This window comes from Onychostoma macrolepis, chromosome 10 (genome assembly GCF_012432095.1).
Source record: "Onychostoma macrolepis isolate SWU-2019 chromosome 10, ASM1243209v1, whole genome shotgun sequence".
In the NCBI taxonomy this organism is placed as follows: Eukaryota; Metazoa; Chordata; class Actinopteri; order Cypriniformes; family Cyprinidae; genus Onychostoma; species Onychostoma macrolepis.
The window spans coordinates 26,057,075-26,072,102 of record NC_081164.1 but is presented as its reverse complement, the minus strand read 5'-3'; the positions used below and the strand labels follow the sequence as shown (position 1 = coordinate 26,072,102).

General features: G+C 35.0%; 2 protein-coding genes across 5 annotated transcripts in view; one reads left to right on the top strand and one right to left on the bottom strand.

The window, feature by feature from the left end:
• bmpr1bb (bone morphogenetic protein receptor, type IBb) overlaps positions 1-11,029 on the top strand; it is a 101,406-nt gene extending 90,377 nt beyond the window's left edge. For both annotated transcript variants that reach the window (XM_058789299.1, XM_058789300.1), the window contains 5 exons: positions 910-1,102; positions 1,706-2,003; positions 3,959-4,134; positions 6,658-6,788; positions 10,375-11,029. In XM_058789299.1, the coding sequence (XP_058645282.1) occupies positions 910-1,102; positions 1,706-2,003; positions 3,959-4,134; positions 6,658-6,788; positions 10,375-10,500 (924 nt within the window). In that variant the 3' untranslated portion in view covers positions 10,501-11,029. The remainder of the gene's footprint in view (positions 1-909; positions 1,103-1,705; positions 2,004-3,958; positions 4,135-6,657; positions 6,789-10,374) is intronic.
• An 875-nt stretch (positions 11,030-11,904) lies between these two features.
• unc5cb (unc-5 netrin receptor Cb) overlaps positions 11,905-15,028 on the bottom strand; it is a 217,120-nt gene continuing 213,996 nt past the window's right edge. For all 3 annotated transcript variants that reach the window (XM_058789296.1, XM_058789297.1, XM_058789298.1), the window contains one exon: positions 11,905-13,110. In XM_058789296.1, coding sequence (XP_058645279.1) covers positions 12,957-13,110 — 154 coding nt within the window. In that variant the 3' untranslated portion in view covers positions 11,905-12,956. The remainder of the gene's footprint in view (positions 13,111-15,028) is intronic.

Here is a 15,028-nt window from a genome sequence, read left to right as displayed (position 1 = left end):
TTTAAAATTATTATGTGATCATATCATTGATAATCAACAGAGGTCAGTTGCTTTAGACTGGTATTACAAGTTAGTTATCAACATTTTTAATCAGCAGTATAGAAATTATAATTTGAGAACAAAAAGACTGATTGTCCATTTTGATTATCTACAACTTTTATTATTATTATTATTGATGATATATCTTAGACAAATATAATCATATAATTTAAAAATGAAACTGAAAATCATGCAGATTATAAATAAATCTGTATAAATACCAGTTTAATTTTTTCATAAATGGCAGTAAAATATTTTACTAAAAATAATATACATATACACACTTAAAATTTTTTTTACTGTATTATACTGTCTATTTACTGTTTTTTTTACTGTAATACTTAAGCCATGTTTTCCCATAATTTTAATGTATTTTTGTGTGTTTTCAGTTTAATTTATAAGTATAAATATATAGTTTTTATATATTTATGTTAATATATATATATATATATATATATATATATATATATATGTTAGTATATATTTATTGATTTTAGTAAAATATTTTACTGTATATTAAAAATATTTATGAAAAGGCATACTTAAAATTGAATCTGAAGACACCTTGAACCATCCAAGATAAATTACTGATGGTAATGTTTCTGCTGAGGTTAAAGTAATCAGTTCAGATCATTAAATGCCAGCTAACAGATATGTTTTAATGACTCACCAAACTCAATTTTGACTCTCATTTGGAGTGTTAATTTTGGACTCCTCATAGAACACCCACAAACAACACGTGGAAGTGAAAATGTACAAGTAGCTGTAGTAGTAAATGTTTGTACTCTTGCTGAAGTTTTGCTGATCTAGTAACACGTCACATCAGACGCTGTGGTTTCGTGTTAATGCATCCCATTATCTCCTCTGCAGGTGCAGCGAACCATCGCCAAACAGATCCAGATGGTGAAGCAGATCGGGAAGGGCCGTTACGGCGAGGTGTGGATGGGCCGCTGGAGGGGCGAACGGGTCGCCGTCAAGGTCTTCTTCACCACAGAAGAGGCCAGCTGGTTCAGAGAGACCGAGATCTACCAGACTGTCCTGATGAGACATGAGAACATCCTGGGTAAGGAAGCTCCTGATTAGTGGAAAACCGATATGGATTTTTCAATGACCAATGCCGATATCTTAGAAAGCAGTGTGGCCGATGGCTGATATAAAAAAAAAAAAAGCATAAATGAAATTAAATATTTATTGAATAATATAATATTTTCTAAATTAAAGTGTAAATAACTATGATAAAGAATTTGAAATTAATAAAAAAATTAATATTTAAAATAAAGAGATTTATTTAAATGGAATCTTCTTGATTCTGAAAAGTGAAAATGTGTTTTTATCAACAAGTAAAGAAAGTGCAACAATTTTTGACAACTACTGTTGTAAAAAAAAAAGGCAAATATTGGTCAACATATCGGTTGCTCAGTAGTTATGAATAGTCAGATCAGATCCAGATTAAAAAATGCCAAATATCGGCCGATATATTGGTTGACCACTAGTTCTGATTGGTCAGATCAGATCTGAAAAAAAAGGGCCAATATAACGGTTGAGGACTAGTTCTGATTGGTCAGATCAGTTCAGAAATTCCAAAAATGGGCAAATATCAGCCGATATATCGGTTGACCACTAGTTCTGATTGGTCAGATCTGTCCGTTTCCCATGTTCTCGTCAGGTTTCATCGCGGCGGATATCAAGGGCACGGGCTCGTGGACGCAGCTGTATCTGATCACGGACTATCATGAGAACGGCTCGCTGTACGATTACCTCAAATCCACCACACTGGACACCAAAGCGCTGCTGCGGCTGGCGTACTCCGCCGTCTCCGGCCTCTGCCACCTGCACACCGAGATCTTCGGCACACAGGGCAAGCCGGCCATCGCTCACCGAGACCTGAAGAGCAAAAACATCCTGGTGAAGAAGAACGGCACCTGCTGCATCGCTGACCTCGGCCTCGCTGTCAAATTCATCAGGTACAGCAGCTTACGCATCTGTGGCCTTTATATTGTTATTACATTAGACTGATCTTAGACAGATAATTAGCCAAGCTTAATTTTAGATTTTATTTTAGGACAGGTTACAGATTATGTAGTAGACAATATCATTTTTCCTGTGGTTTATGTGTTTTTGTGATTTGTGTTTTGTGGGGGAAAAACAATACACAGGCATTTGATTTAATTTATTTTTAGACAAACATTACAGTTATATAAACTGTATAAAATTATGTTATGATTGCATGTCATGATGTTATTTATATAAATGAATAAAGAAATTATACAAAAGTATTAACATTTTTTATATAGGGTGCAACAGGGCTAAAGGCGCACCGGGGTAAAAGGCGCCTTTGATATTATTTTCCTCTAGACCACTAGATGGCACAAAAGCGTGGCGTAGCACTTTCCAAAACATCCGCTTTTCAAGATGCACGTGTATATTTGTCTGATCTTTGGTGCAAAGTTGATTCTGTGCTTACTTCATCCAATATTTTATGTTTTTAAATGTTGTAGATTTAAGTAGCAAATGAGAATCACTAAAATTATGCATATATTTGTCTTCTTTATGGTTTTCAGTTTTGTTTAAGATAATTAAAGCAACAGTTTTTAAAAAACGAAAGAACATGTAAAAGTATGGTATTTGGGGTAAAAATCTAAAGGCACACAGTAATTAACATGATAATTAATAGATGGCTGACTTTTCCATTTGTTGACATGACATGGTTAGATTCAGATGGTAAATATCATATATTATGTTGGGTGTCCATATTAGAGATAATCACCATGTTTAGAATGAAACCATCATATTTAAAAACATGATATTAATCTTATCATATAATAAAATATGTATTTGTTACTACTGTAAATATATATTCAATTATTATTGGATCTCCTTCAATGCTTTCAGAATCTTTACTTATTAAAATGATTTTGTTTCTGTATTTTAAAATATATTTTTTATATTAACATATTTTAATGACAGTATATTTATTGAACAAAAATAAATTCTTTTTTCAAATTTTTCTTAAATAAGCAGAAAATAGTACAAACTTTGCTAAAGTGATTGTTTTGAACAAGTATTAACTTAGACATTATTTAAAAAAAAAACATTTTAGCTGAAGTATTTGTATCAATACCGTGTGCTCCGTGTGTCCTCATACATTTATAAGATTTTTTTAAACAAAATAAACGACTTGTATCAAATTGTAAACAAATTTGTATTTTTATTTTGGATGCGCTTAATCACGATTAACCATTGCCTAGCACTTATATGCATGTATGTATGTATATTAGTGCTGGGCGATGGTTAATCATGATTAAGCGCATCCAAAATAAAAATGTTTTGTTTATATAAGATACAAGAAGAAGTTTGTGTACTGTGTATATTTAATATGTATATATAAAGACACACACATACAGTATATATGTTGAAAATATTTACATTTACATACAAGTATTTACATATATATATTTATATTCATATATTTCTTTTTTTTGTCAAACATTTGTATCATGGACAATCATGTCAATTGTAATGTCATGATGCTTTTGTATGAAACTGAAAAGAAAAAATGTATTAAGAACATGTTCAAATATTTAAGAGATATAAATACATTTTTAATTATGCAACAGTTTTATTGAATATATAATTTGTGAGTGTTGTACTTTTGAATTTAAATTGTATGCAGATTTTTGAGAAATTGTCTTATCAGTTATATACAATCATACATACATAGATACATGCATGCACTGAAATTATTCCAAAAGTATTAAAGGATATGTAGAATGTATTTTTATGTTGAATGACCCCACCCTCCGATTATCATATTGAATCATGTGGCAGCAGCTAAATATGCAGAATCTGAAAGAGTTGATGATTTTATGATGATGTGTTTATTGTCCCTGACGTTTGGCTGCTGTGGGTTTGTTGTCAGTGACACTAATGAAGTGGACATCCCACTGAACACGCGGGTCGGCACCAAACGCTACATGCCTCCGGAGGTGCTGGACGAAAGCCTGAACAGCTGCCATTTCCAGTCCTACATCATGGCAGACATGTACAGCTTCGGCCTGATCCTGTGGGAGATGGCCAGGAGATGTGTGTCCGGCGGTGAGTCCAGCGCAGCGCTCAGCTGCTTGATTTGATCCGTCAGGATCTGATTATTTTCTGTAGTCCTCACAGACTTTGTAGACTGCGTTAGTGGCTGTCCACTTTTCCAGCAGACTCGGTTCCTTCGGGCGAAAACTGTTTCATGCATCGGTCAGTCTGGAGATTTTGGGTTATTTGGCTTTTCACAAAGTGTTTGTTTCAAAACAGTGGAAAGAAAACATTTCAAATACACTTTTATGTGTTTATTTTATTGCACTTTATGTAATGTATCTATTTAGTGGTTGATTGTTTGATTGACTGATTTATTCATTTCTTTTACCCTATTCACTAATATCTTGTGAAAAAAAAAGCTTTGATTAAAGAGTTATAAGCTGCGAAGCCAACCAATTAACCAAGCAGCTGTGGGATGAATGACAACATTACAAATGTTGATTTGAAAAATAATAACAATAACAACAATAGTGGGAATAGATAACTAACTAAATAAATCAAAAATAGAGAAAAAGAGAAGCATACTAGGCTGTGAAGTTAATGAATGAAGTACAATCCCACAAATGACATAAAAATAGAGCAATATGAGACTGTTGATATAAAGACATTGTGTATATAGGATGAATATGTGAGTGGGTGGAGTGATTTCTGTGCAGAATCATCAATAATGTAGTTTTTCCTCCAGGAAATCTGTTGTTGAAACCAATTATTTGCCAGTAAGTTGAAATAATGTGGGTTGATGGAAGCGATGAGTAATGTTGTAGCTCATAGTAGGTATTACTAATTTTGAATATGATGAAGTATTCTTATAATCTTATAATTTCTGTTCTAAACGTGTTCGATTTATTAAATGCATTTCCCTATTAACCTGCAGAAGCATTGTTTGTCTTGTCATTAACACTGTTTTTCAATTAGGGATCATATTTCATACTTCATGTTGAGTTTGTATGTGTAATTGAATTGGAGTGAGAAAGTCTTTGTAAATCTTTTGAGATTTTTTGTGGCTTTAATGTGAGCATGTTAAACAGTTATTTTATTAATTTTAAACAGCAACATATTGTGACTACCATGAACAATTTTGGTACAAACATGCAAACTTTCATACAAAAAATTACAACCGTTAAAATGATGAGAATATGTCACCTGGGCTTCCCAAAAATGTCTAGGTTTTTTAAAAATTATTAATTTTTTTTGTTGTTGTTGGGGGTGGGGGGTATGTTTTGTGTAGACATTTGTGCTCAGTGGTGTTTAGTAAAGTAGATGACTAAAGCACAATGAAAGAAGTGAGGTAGACAGTAGAATTAATTTTGTGTAATGATACATTAATATTGTTGGAGAAAGAAACTATTTAAGCATTTCTACATGAAAATGTCACAATGTTGCTGTTTGTTAGTTATTTGTATTTGTGAAAGTCACTCGCAATTTGAGTGAAAAAAGAGTTTATAATTAGTATTTGTTTTGGTCACTTTATTGTAAGGTGTCCTTGTTACATGTTACATGTGCTATCAACCCCCAAATTAGATTTTGAGTTAGTTAAACTTAATTTAATTTAGTTTTTTTCAGGTGCCAGACAAGACAAAATTTGTCAAGCAAAAATATTTATATATGTTAGTTTTTAGTTCCCAGATAAACTCAAGATGAAGCACGAACAAAGCCATCGATACACAATGTGCCAGCCGCACAATAACACAAAAGAAAAGACTTGGAGTTAAATAACACAACAATAGATCTTGCTTTTTCAAGTCAAAGAATGTTATTTAGAAAAATACAGAAACAAAATTACAATATTCAATTTCCCAGCATTTAAACAATTTTGGGGAAAGAGGAAAGAGAGAAAAAAAATAAAAATACAATAAATGGAAATGAGTAAATAACAGCATTGCTCCTTGTTCAATTCAGTCCTTCAGTTCAAAATCAACTCAGTCCAAAGAGTTCAAAAAAGGAAGCAAAAAAACCCTCTTTGAGTTAATAAAACTTTCTCAGATTTGAAACAAAGTCTTAATAAATTATGCATAATTGCATGCAAGCAACCCTAAACCAAACCATATAGTAAGTAGTTAATTAATTTCACTCAGTACTTAAATATATAATTATAATGTACACTGTAAAAAAAAAAAAGTTGAGCAAACTTAAACATTTAAGGCAACCAGCTTCAGCAGATTTTTGAGTTTTCTCAACTTGTCCTTTTAAGTTTATACAACAGAAAGTTGAGAGAACTCAAAAATCTCCCACAAAAATAAGTTGAGAAAACTCAAAAATCTGCTGAAGCTGGTTGCCTTAAACTTTTAAGTTTGCTCAACTTTATTTTTACAGTGTAACAAGGACACCTTAAAAAGTGGCTTTTAAAAAAAAAGTGTATTTGAAAGCAGAAGTGTGCCACAACTCTCACTTCAGTGTGTTTTCTCAGCAGAAGTGTCAAGTTAATGATTTGCATTCTGAATAAGGAATCACTGAAGAATGGTTGACAGTAAACAGATGCTTGTGATTAGCTGTGATCTGAAGCGTTGCTGTGCTGTGTGTGTGTTCCTGCAGGGATCGTGGAGGAATATCAGCTGCCGTATCACGACCTGGTGCCAACGGACCCGTCCTACGAGGACATGAGGGAGGTGGTGTGCATCAAGAGACAGAGACCCTCGTTCCCCAACCGCTGGAGCAGCGATGAGGTACAGTCGTCATACAGAGCTGCGCTCTTGACCAAAACTTACTGTTTGTTTCATTCACAGTGATCCGTTTCCTTGCTTGATGCTGTAAAGGCGCTGAATCATATTTCATATGCAAATGTGCAGAAATTGATTAATATAATCAAAATGATTGCTTGTTAACTGTATCACACACAATGCACTAAGTGTATAAGTAAAATGCACAATGCAGTAAAAGAACTCTTTTAGTGTAACTGTACAAGCGTCCAGCTTCAGTGTCAAATCTTGACTGATTTTGATCAAGTAAAGGTCAGAATAACTGCAGTCATGTCTCCAGATGAACACTTGCTGGACTGAAGCAGCTCAGCTTTACTTGATTCTCCATCAATCATTTTCTAGAAAAATCAGTGCGTCTCAAATCTGATCATCAGGATCTTCTGAGGAGCGTTTATTTCTTCAAGCATTGCATTATATGTTTGGATCATTTCAATCTCATCTTACTGAGACATGGAGGTATGGCGTGATGAGAGATCTGTCTGTAGGTATGTTATAAATATGTAATTAACTGACATTACAAGCATCAGAATTGTCATTTTTTGAGCAGCATTAAATATCAGCATTTGCATGAAACTGTATATGTGCTTGGTTGTAGTGTCTGAACAGAATGGAAAGGTTTGCTGTGTGTGTATTGTAGTCAGAAAAGCCTTGTTAGACAGTCAAGTAACAATTCCTGCATTTGGCGTATTCTTTAATCCAAAGCAACTTGCATGAGAGGAACGAGCACAGAGCAGACAGACGAGAGGAGGCAGGCGTGAGCTTGAAGAGAGAATAACACAGAAATGAAGAAAGACAGCGAGCAAGTGTTTGTCAGCGGTCATTGCTCCAGGCTCGTGTAGATCAATGTTTGCAAACCCTGTTGTTGGAGGCACAGCAGCACGTCTGAAGAGCTGCTAATGAAGCACACCTGATTGAACTCGTCAGCTAACGATTAGAGTCCAAGCGCCAAGATGGCTGGGTTTCACAAAATACATCCAAAATGTGTCCTGCAGGAGAAGACTGGTCTAAAGTCAGCAGTAAAGGATCTTGCGTGAAGCCGTTGAGCTGGTGGATGGTGCGAGACAAGAGGAGCAAATGTGGCAGGATTAGTTCTAGCAATAGAAATGAACAGGTAGCACTTTATACAATAGAAAGAGCTGCAAATGAGCTTGACAGAAATGAACAGGAAAGTAGCCGAAGCAATGAAGTCCAATACATTCAATTTGAGAGGAATTTGGAGTGAAAGGGCAAACGGGAGAAACCAATACAGCTCAATCAGCTGAACGGATTGAAGGTGTTTGTAACTCGATGTGCTTTGAGAGAAGCGATAGCGTGGAGGCAGAGAAGCCAAGGAAAGGAGGGGTTAGTGAGGTCGTGCGGTGCGGGTGTCGTTGCTCGGTGGAGTCACTGACCGCTGCTTATATACTGCCTCCCCAACCCCAGCACAGCGGATCCACACGCTGCATTAACCAATCACTGCACACCAGCACACAACGCACACTCCCATTGGCCAGATCTGCAACCACTAACGATTAATTACATTCTACTCTCACTGCTGATCCAACCAGAGTTAGTTCTGTATCACACTCGTACAGCTTCATATGAAGTGACATTACAAGCACTCATTTCATACCGTCTACATACATGCTTTCACTTTAGACTTCTAAACATCCTCTTCCAGTTATATCCATCATTACTAACACACTACCACAAATCTACATAAACACAGTAGCTACTTTCCAACACAACAGCCCCCGCTTTTTCATATGCCACGTAATAGCAAGTGTTTTGCTTCATTTTTTACCATCACTTATTCAGTTCTTTATGCTTTCATGCTTTCAACTGTGTTCAATGTCTATACAATTTCATTTCTCCTCTTTTCATTACTTCAATAATGACACATGTTGCCTTAGAACAAAGTTATTGTGTTAAAGGGTTTCTGTTTCACCAAAATAGACCTGCTTCATCCTCCTTACTAAAACACAACTGTTCACTAAATGCTTCTACCATGCACTAAGTTCACTAAATGCTAACCTTTTTTTTGGGCCTACTTCAGCACTACTACACTATCACTGTTCATCTCGCCTGATCTCTGTCACACACAACTACATTTTTCATATTTGATTTGATTTGACTCTTTGAATTCACTCAGACTCTTGCTGTTCAAATCAACTGAGTTGATTCTTTTGCTGTGTTCACACCCACTTCAAATACAAACATATTTCACAAATGTGAACAGCAAAACATCTCACAAACTCCAATTTTTTAACATTCACTCTCAAGCTACATTCATGTGTGCTTTGAAATCCTATTCGGATCACATTTCTCAAACTCTATTCCAGTCCAGATTGGATTTTGTGTAGCTTTCTCACATTTTTATTCTCATCAGATGTGGTTTGTCAAAAAAACATACGGAACGTCTTTGCAAAATCAAGGTAGTGTAACTCGTGCGGAAACTGAATATATAATGCTGGTCTACACACGTCTTTGAGTTTTGAGAACAGCAGAACAACGGCAGCACAGAATAAACACAAGCATTTTATTTTCTGACACCGCCTCATAAAACACAATATGCTCCAGCCAAATGGCGACATGTTGTCATGTCATAAGACTACATCTGTACTGCACACTGTATTGCTGTTAGTGGTGTTTTTAGACTACACACACCTAAAAACACCATTGCCACTGAAAGCAATGCAAATACAGGACACGCATCTAACGCTTTTTCATTTTACTGCCTGCGTTCCTTTCTGTGGCAGTGCCTTTGCATTGTTTTGCATACACTCAAAACAACAGTACAGCAGTACAGATGCTGTCTTACAACCTCACAACATGTTGCCATCAAGCTGATTACTTTTCATCTTAACACTTTACTCGAACCCTTAATGTATAATGCATTATAAAGGCTTAGTAGGGTATAATGCATTATAATTATTCATAATGTGCATTGTAATACATTAGATTTTGTCATAAATTATTACAACACAACTTAAAATGCATAGTGTAACAATGAATTGATAAGTGTTATAATGTATTAACTGTGGTTACAATTATTTATCAGATTGTACAATGCATTAAGGTGCATTTCAAGCCATAATTAATGCATTAAAAAGACTCTTGGAATGCATTATACATAAATGCTTTAAATAAAGTTTAAACCCATTGCATTTTATAAGGCATCAGCATCTGCGTTTACTAGCAGTGTGTTGTCACTTTCCACACGACTTGTTTTTCAAGCTTTAGTTTTCTACAAAAAGCTCTGGCGTGAGAATGTGAAAAGGGGACACTAAATCCAATCTGAGCAGTTAAACAAATTTCCAGAAATGCTATTTGAATAGGATTACAAACCACATATGAATGCACTTCCAAACAGGTTTGGACAATTCACATTTCATTTGATTTTTCAGTTGTTCACACATGCTAAATATGATCACGTTGCAATCAGATATGCACAAAAATCAGATTTGGACTGAGCAAGGCTTGGAGGCAGGCAGTGTTTTCTATAATTTCACCCTTCATTCATTTCTAATGCATTTGTACTGTATGAAGCTGACCTGTTTGTTTGTGTGTCCAGTGTCTGCGGCAGATGGGCAAACTGATGACCGAGTGCTGGGCTCACAATCCTGCGTCCCGACTGACCGCCCTGCGGGTGAAGAAGACGCTCGCCAAGATGTCCGAGTCTCAAGACATCAAACTGTGACACGAGTGTCGCTCCGTCCCGAGAGTCTGAGGAGACGCAGCGGCTTTATCCTGCTTTCTGTGAAAGTTCATCCGAGCCACTCACCGGACCGAGAAAACACCGCCCCCTGCAGGACACCACGGGTCACCGTCCTTCAGATAAACACTGACCGTCAAACCATAAACACTCAACACGCAACTCTGTGATCCAATGAAACGTATTTCCAGCTCTGACCCACACATTACAAATGAAGCTTTTTCCCTCACGTTCTCCAGAAGACTAATGGAAATGACGGCCAGGTTTATCGTCCGGTGGTTTCCTCACTCTGCAGAAATACGTCCTTGTAAAATATGAATGTACATATTGAATGTCATGAGTTAAAGACAAATGTTTTGTTGCGTTACATGAACGTTTGTACAGGATGTTTTCTTTCATGTTGCCTTGTGCCTTATTTAACACACATGTAAAACTTTAATATTTCATAGTTCTATGTAAATGGAGTGACAAGTGTTTAACATTCCCTTCCCTTTAATAAAATGAATTAAGTTCTGACATGCTCCTTACTATTTTTTCTTTCATCTTTCTTACAGCAACATTTTCACATCAATTTACAAAGAGTTGAAATAAGTATTTTCTTTAAAAAAAAACAACCACACCACCATCACTGTCACCACCACCAACAAAAAACATACACTTTATAAATTATTATGCACTATTAGTTCCTTTTTTGGCCACACTTGTTTTCACTTGCTAAAGAAATAATGAAAGAAAAAAAAATTGACAAAAAATTGTGCTCATCCATCCAACATTAGGATGAGTTTGTTTCTTGCTCAGCGATGGATGCTCTGCAGTGAATATATTGCCTCTGAGTAAAATACTCATAATCCATAATAATGCACAAGTATGTTCATTTAAGCAGACTAAACTTTTGCAGTGCTGAAACAAAAATGCATAAATGCATAAAGAATAAATAAATAAATAAATAAAAAATACATCGTAATAGCAAAACATGAAAAAAATGACTATTATTCAAAATAAAAAACATGACAATTACAGTGAAAATAAATAAAATAAGATAAAATCAAAGAAAAAATAAAATAAATAAGACCACTACAAACACGCACACAAAAAGTCAGCAAGTGAGTGAATGCTGCATTTCTCCAAATCTGATGAAGGAACAAACTCATTCTGATCTCGGACGACCTGAAGGTGAGCACATATTCAGCAAATGTTTATTTTTGAGTGAAAGATTCCTTTTACCCTGGAAAAGAAAATGATTCAAACAATAATTGTGATGATATGACTGACATTCAAATAATTACTCGCGCACACACACAGAGTTTGTATGTCTTATACTTGAGTATGACCGTTGATAATATTATATTATGCATATTACCATATAAAAAACATGACACACACTCCAAATCAGTGTTGCATATAAATATAATTTATTACTTGTTTAAAAATTCTTTCTTACATTTTGTACAGAAACTTCACAGAGGAGATGCAAGCGTTCGCAAATTACGCCATGAACGTGCCATAAAAGAATAAGTAACATCCTCACTATAAATATAATAATCGTATGATAACTATGGAAAGCGACTGCTAGCGGTTTTTAGCATGTATAATTTGCTTTATAAAGGATGCAGATTTTGCATAGACAGCTTTAGAAATCTGAAGAAGAGAGAATGAAGGTGAACGCAAGGGTACAAACACACTCGAATGGCTATTAGTTAAGTTGGTCTCTGTACACTTTGTATTTTTCCGCATGCATCCATCCATCCGTTCATCAATCACTCACTCCTGAACGTCCTCCGCTCCGCTGCTCTCCGTCCGTTAAAATCACAACGATTCGCCGTCAACTAAAGGATCAGAGACGGACCTCTTCAGAAACGGTTCAGATTGAAAGCATGATGGCGCTCTGTGAATTCTGGCCAGTAAAGTTTATTCCTGAAACGCGTCCAGAAATTCACGTCACGTTTTAGTTTCCAAAGCAAGTTGGTGAACGTTTACAAAACGGCGCAATCGTTGCTCAAAGATGTCCGTTGGTTTCCTTTTTCCTCTAAATTTCGATTACATACAGATCACTATGCAACAAAAACAATTAATAATCAAAAGAAAACAGAAGAATAACACTGTTAAACTTTACAGTTCAGATGTGTTTGCTGTATATTTACAGACGTGTAGTTACAGGCTCAGTCCACTGGGTGGCGCAAACAACAACGAGACGCAAAACCCGAGAGAAAAACCGAGGAACGGAGTATAAATAAAGGCATTTCTCAACACAGATTGATAGAAAGGTACCTCCGAGTGTTTTCAGGGAACGAACCGTCACGAGTCACGTGACGTCAAGCCGGAGGTCCAGTATTTGGACAGCAGAAGTCGCGTTTCCTAAGAAACTGATTGGGATGGGAACGTCTTCCTCTGTTGGGAGCGCGCTCACAGTGATCCGCTGGGACTCCTGGGAAGGACGGGGGTCAGTGCTCGGCCATCATGATGTTCTCGTGACGCCCCATCTCCTCCAGCACGGCCGCCAGACGGTTCAGATTGCCGTCGGGGAAGTGCTGCGCCTCCCAAAGGTCCAGGATCACCCCTGTCGGACTCGACTTGGTGGCGAAGTAGTTGAGATACCTGCGGAGCGACAGATCAGACGTGAGGCTGACGAGTGACTGACACATACATTAACCAACCATGGGACAGTCGACTGTGTTGATTTAGATCGATGGGACTGGTGCTGAAACACAACCTGTTCATATTGAGACTATAGTCTTTTTTTCAAATGGTCCCTGGCCACTTAAAATCTAAAAATAAAAGTAGAGAAAGAGAAATACTATATATATATATATATATATACACACACACATTATATATATATATATATATATATATATATATATATATATATATATATATATATATATAAAACTATAATCCAATAAGCACATTTTAAAGCACAAAAGAAATAAAATTAAAATCAAATATATTAAATAACAATATTATATTAAATAAATGTAAAAACAAAACAAAACAAAAAATGAACAAGTGAAAAAAATTGAAAATGTTATATAATATATATATATATTTTTTTTAGGTATGGGGTGTATTAAGGGATCTAAAATATGGTCATGTAGAATTAATATGTGCTTTATAAGTACTAATAAACTGCCAATATGCTAGTAATAAGCAACTAGTTTATAGTGAAAATTTGTTCTTAAAATTTTGTTACAAAATATTTATTTGACTTAAATTATATTGATTTTTCCCCCTTTATTATACACTTAATTAAATCCAGCACTGGTATTTCCTTTACACTCTCATGAAAACCCATTATGTCCATTATGTAAACCGGTGATATACACACATATACAGTTTTATTTAAACGTCTTCAAGCACAGCGGGACGTCTGGAAACACACAATGATGTTTTTAAACCCCATTTTCAGAAATGAGCGTGTTTTCCAGCACTGCTTATGAGAGTCTGAAGGTTTGGTTTGTTTATTTGGTTCCACGAGCCGCTGCTGACACATTTACACCTCTGTGAAGAGAAACACAACAGGAGAGGATGCTGGGAAAACTGTGACAAATACAGGCAGACTGAGAGAGCAGGGGAGGGGCAACACCGCTGGCTGCTCGGCATGCTGGGATAGATAAGATGCCCCCTGCTGAGATGAGTGCAAACACAGAAAACCACCTCAGGATGTCATGTGACCTTCTACTGAACACCAGTGTCTGCATCTAACGTATGACTGTTCGTTAAAACCAGCACTGAAAAACTATAAATGTGCACTGAAATATGAACACAAACTAAATGACTTTTTCCAGTCAACTCATTTAATGAATCTCCCAAATCTGACTTTAAATGGTTAAACAGAACCAGCCAATCAGACATGAGGCTTCAGTCTGATTGACACTTACATTAACCAACCACAGCAGACTTTCTGAATTTTTGGATAAAATGTGTGTTGATTTAGGCAGATGGAACTTTTGTGGTGTTAAAAATTTAAATAAAATAATGTAAAAAATGTAAACCTTTAAAACAAACAAAACTCAAAATCAAAAATTAAAACAAATACAAAAAATATTGAAAAAATACAACAAAAAGTTAAAGAAAATACAATTAAAGATTAAAGTAAAAAATGTAAAACTTTAAAAGAAACAAACAAAAAATATATAAAAAATAAAAATATGAAAAACTTTTAGTATGAAAAAATTTAACATTAAAACAAATCAAAAATAGAATATGTACCACTAAAAATATTAAACAAAAACTGTATTAAAAAAAAATATTTTTTTGTTTCATATTTTTAGTAGGTTTTATTTAAATCTTTCAGTGGTAGATATTCTATTTTTGATTAGTTTTAATGTTACATTTTTTCATATTATTAAAAGTTTATTTGACATTTTTATTTGTTTATTTTTTTACTTTATTAAATAAAAACATTACATTTATTTTAAAGTAAAAAAAACCTAAAAAAAACACATGAAAGCATTAAAAGACATATCAGTTTACACAGAAGGAATAACTGAACTATATATTGTAATAAGTGTGA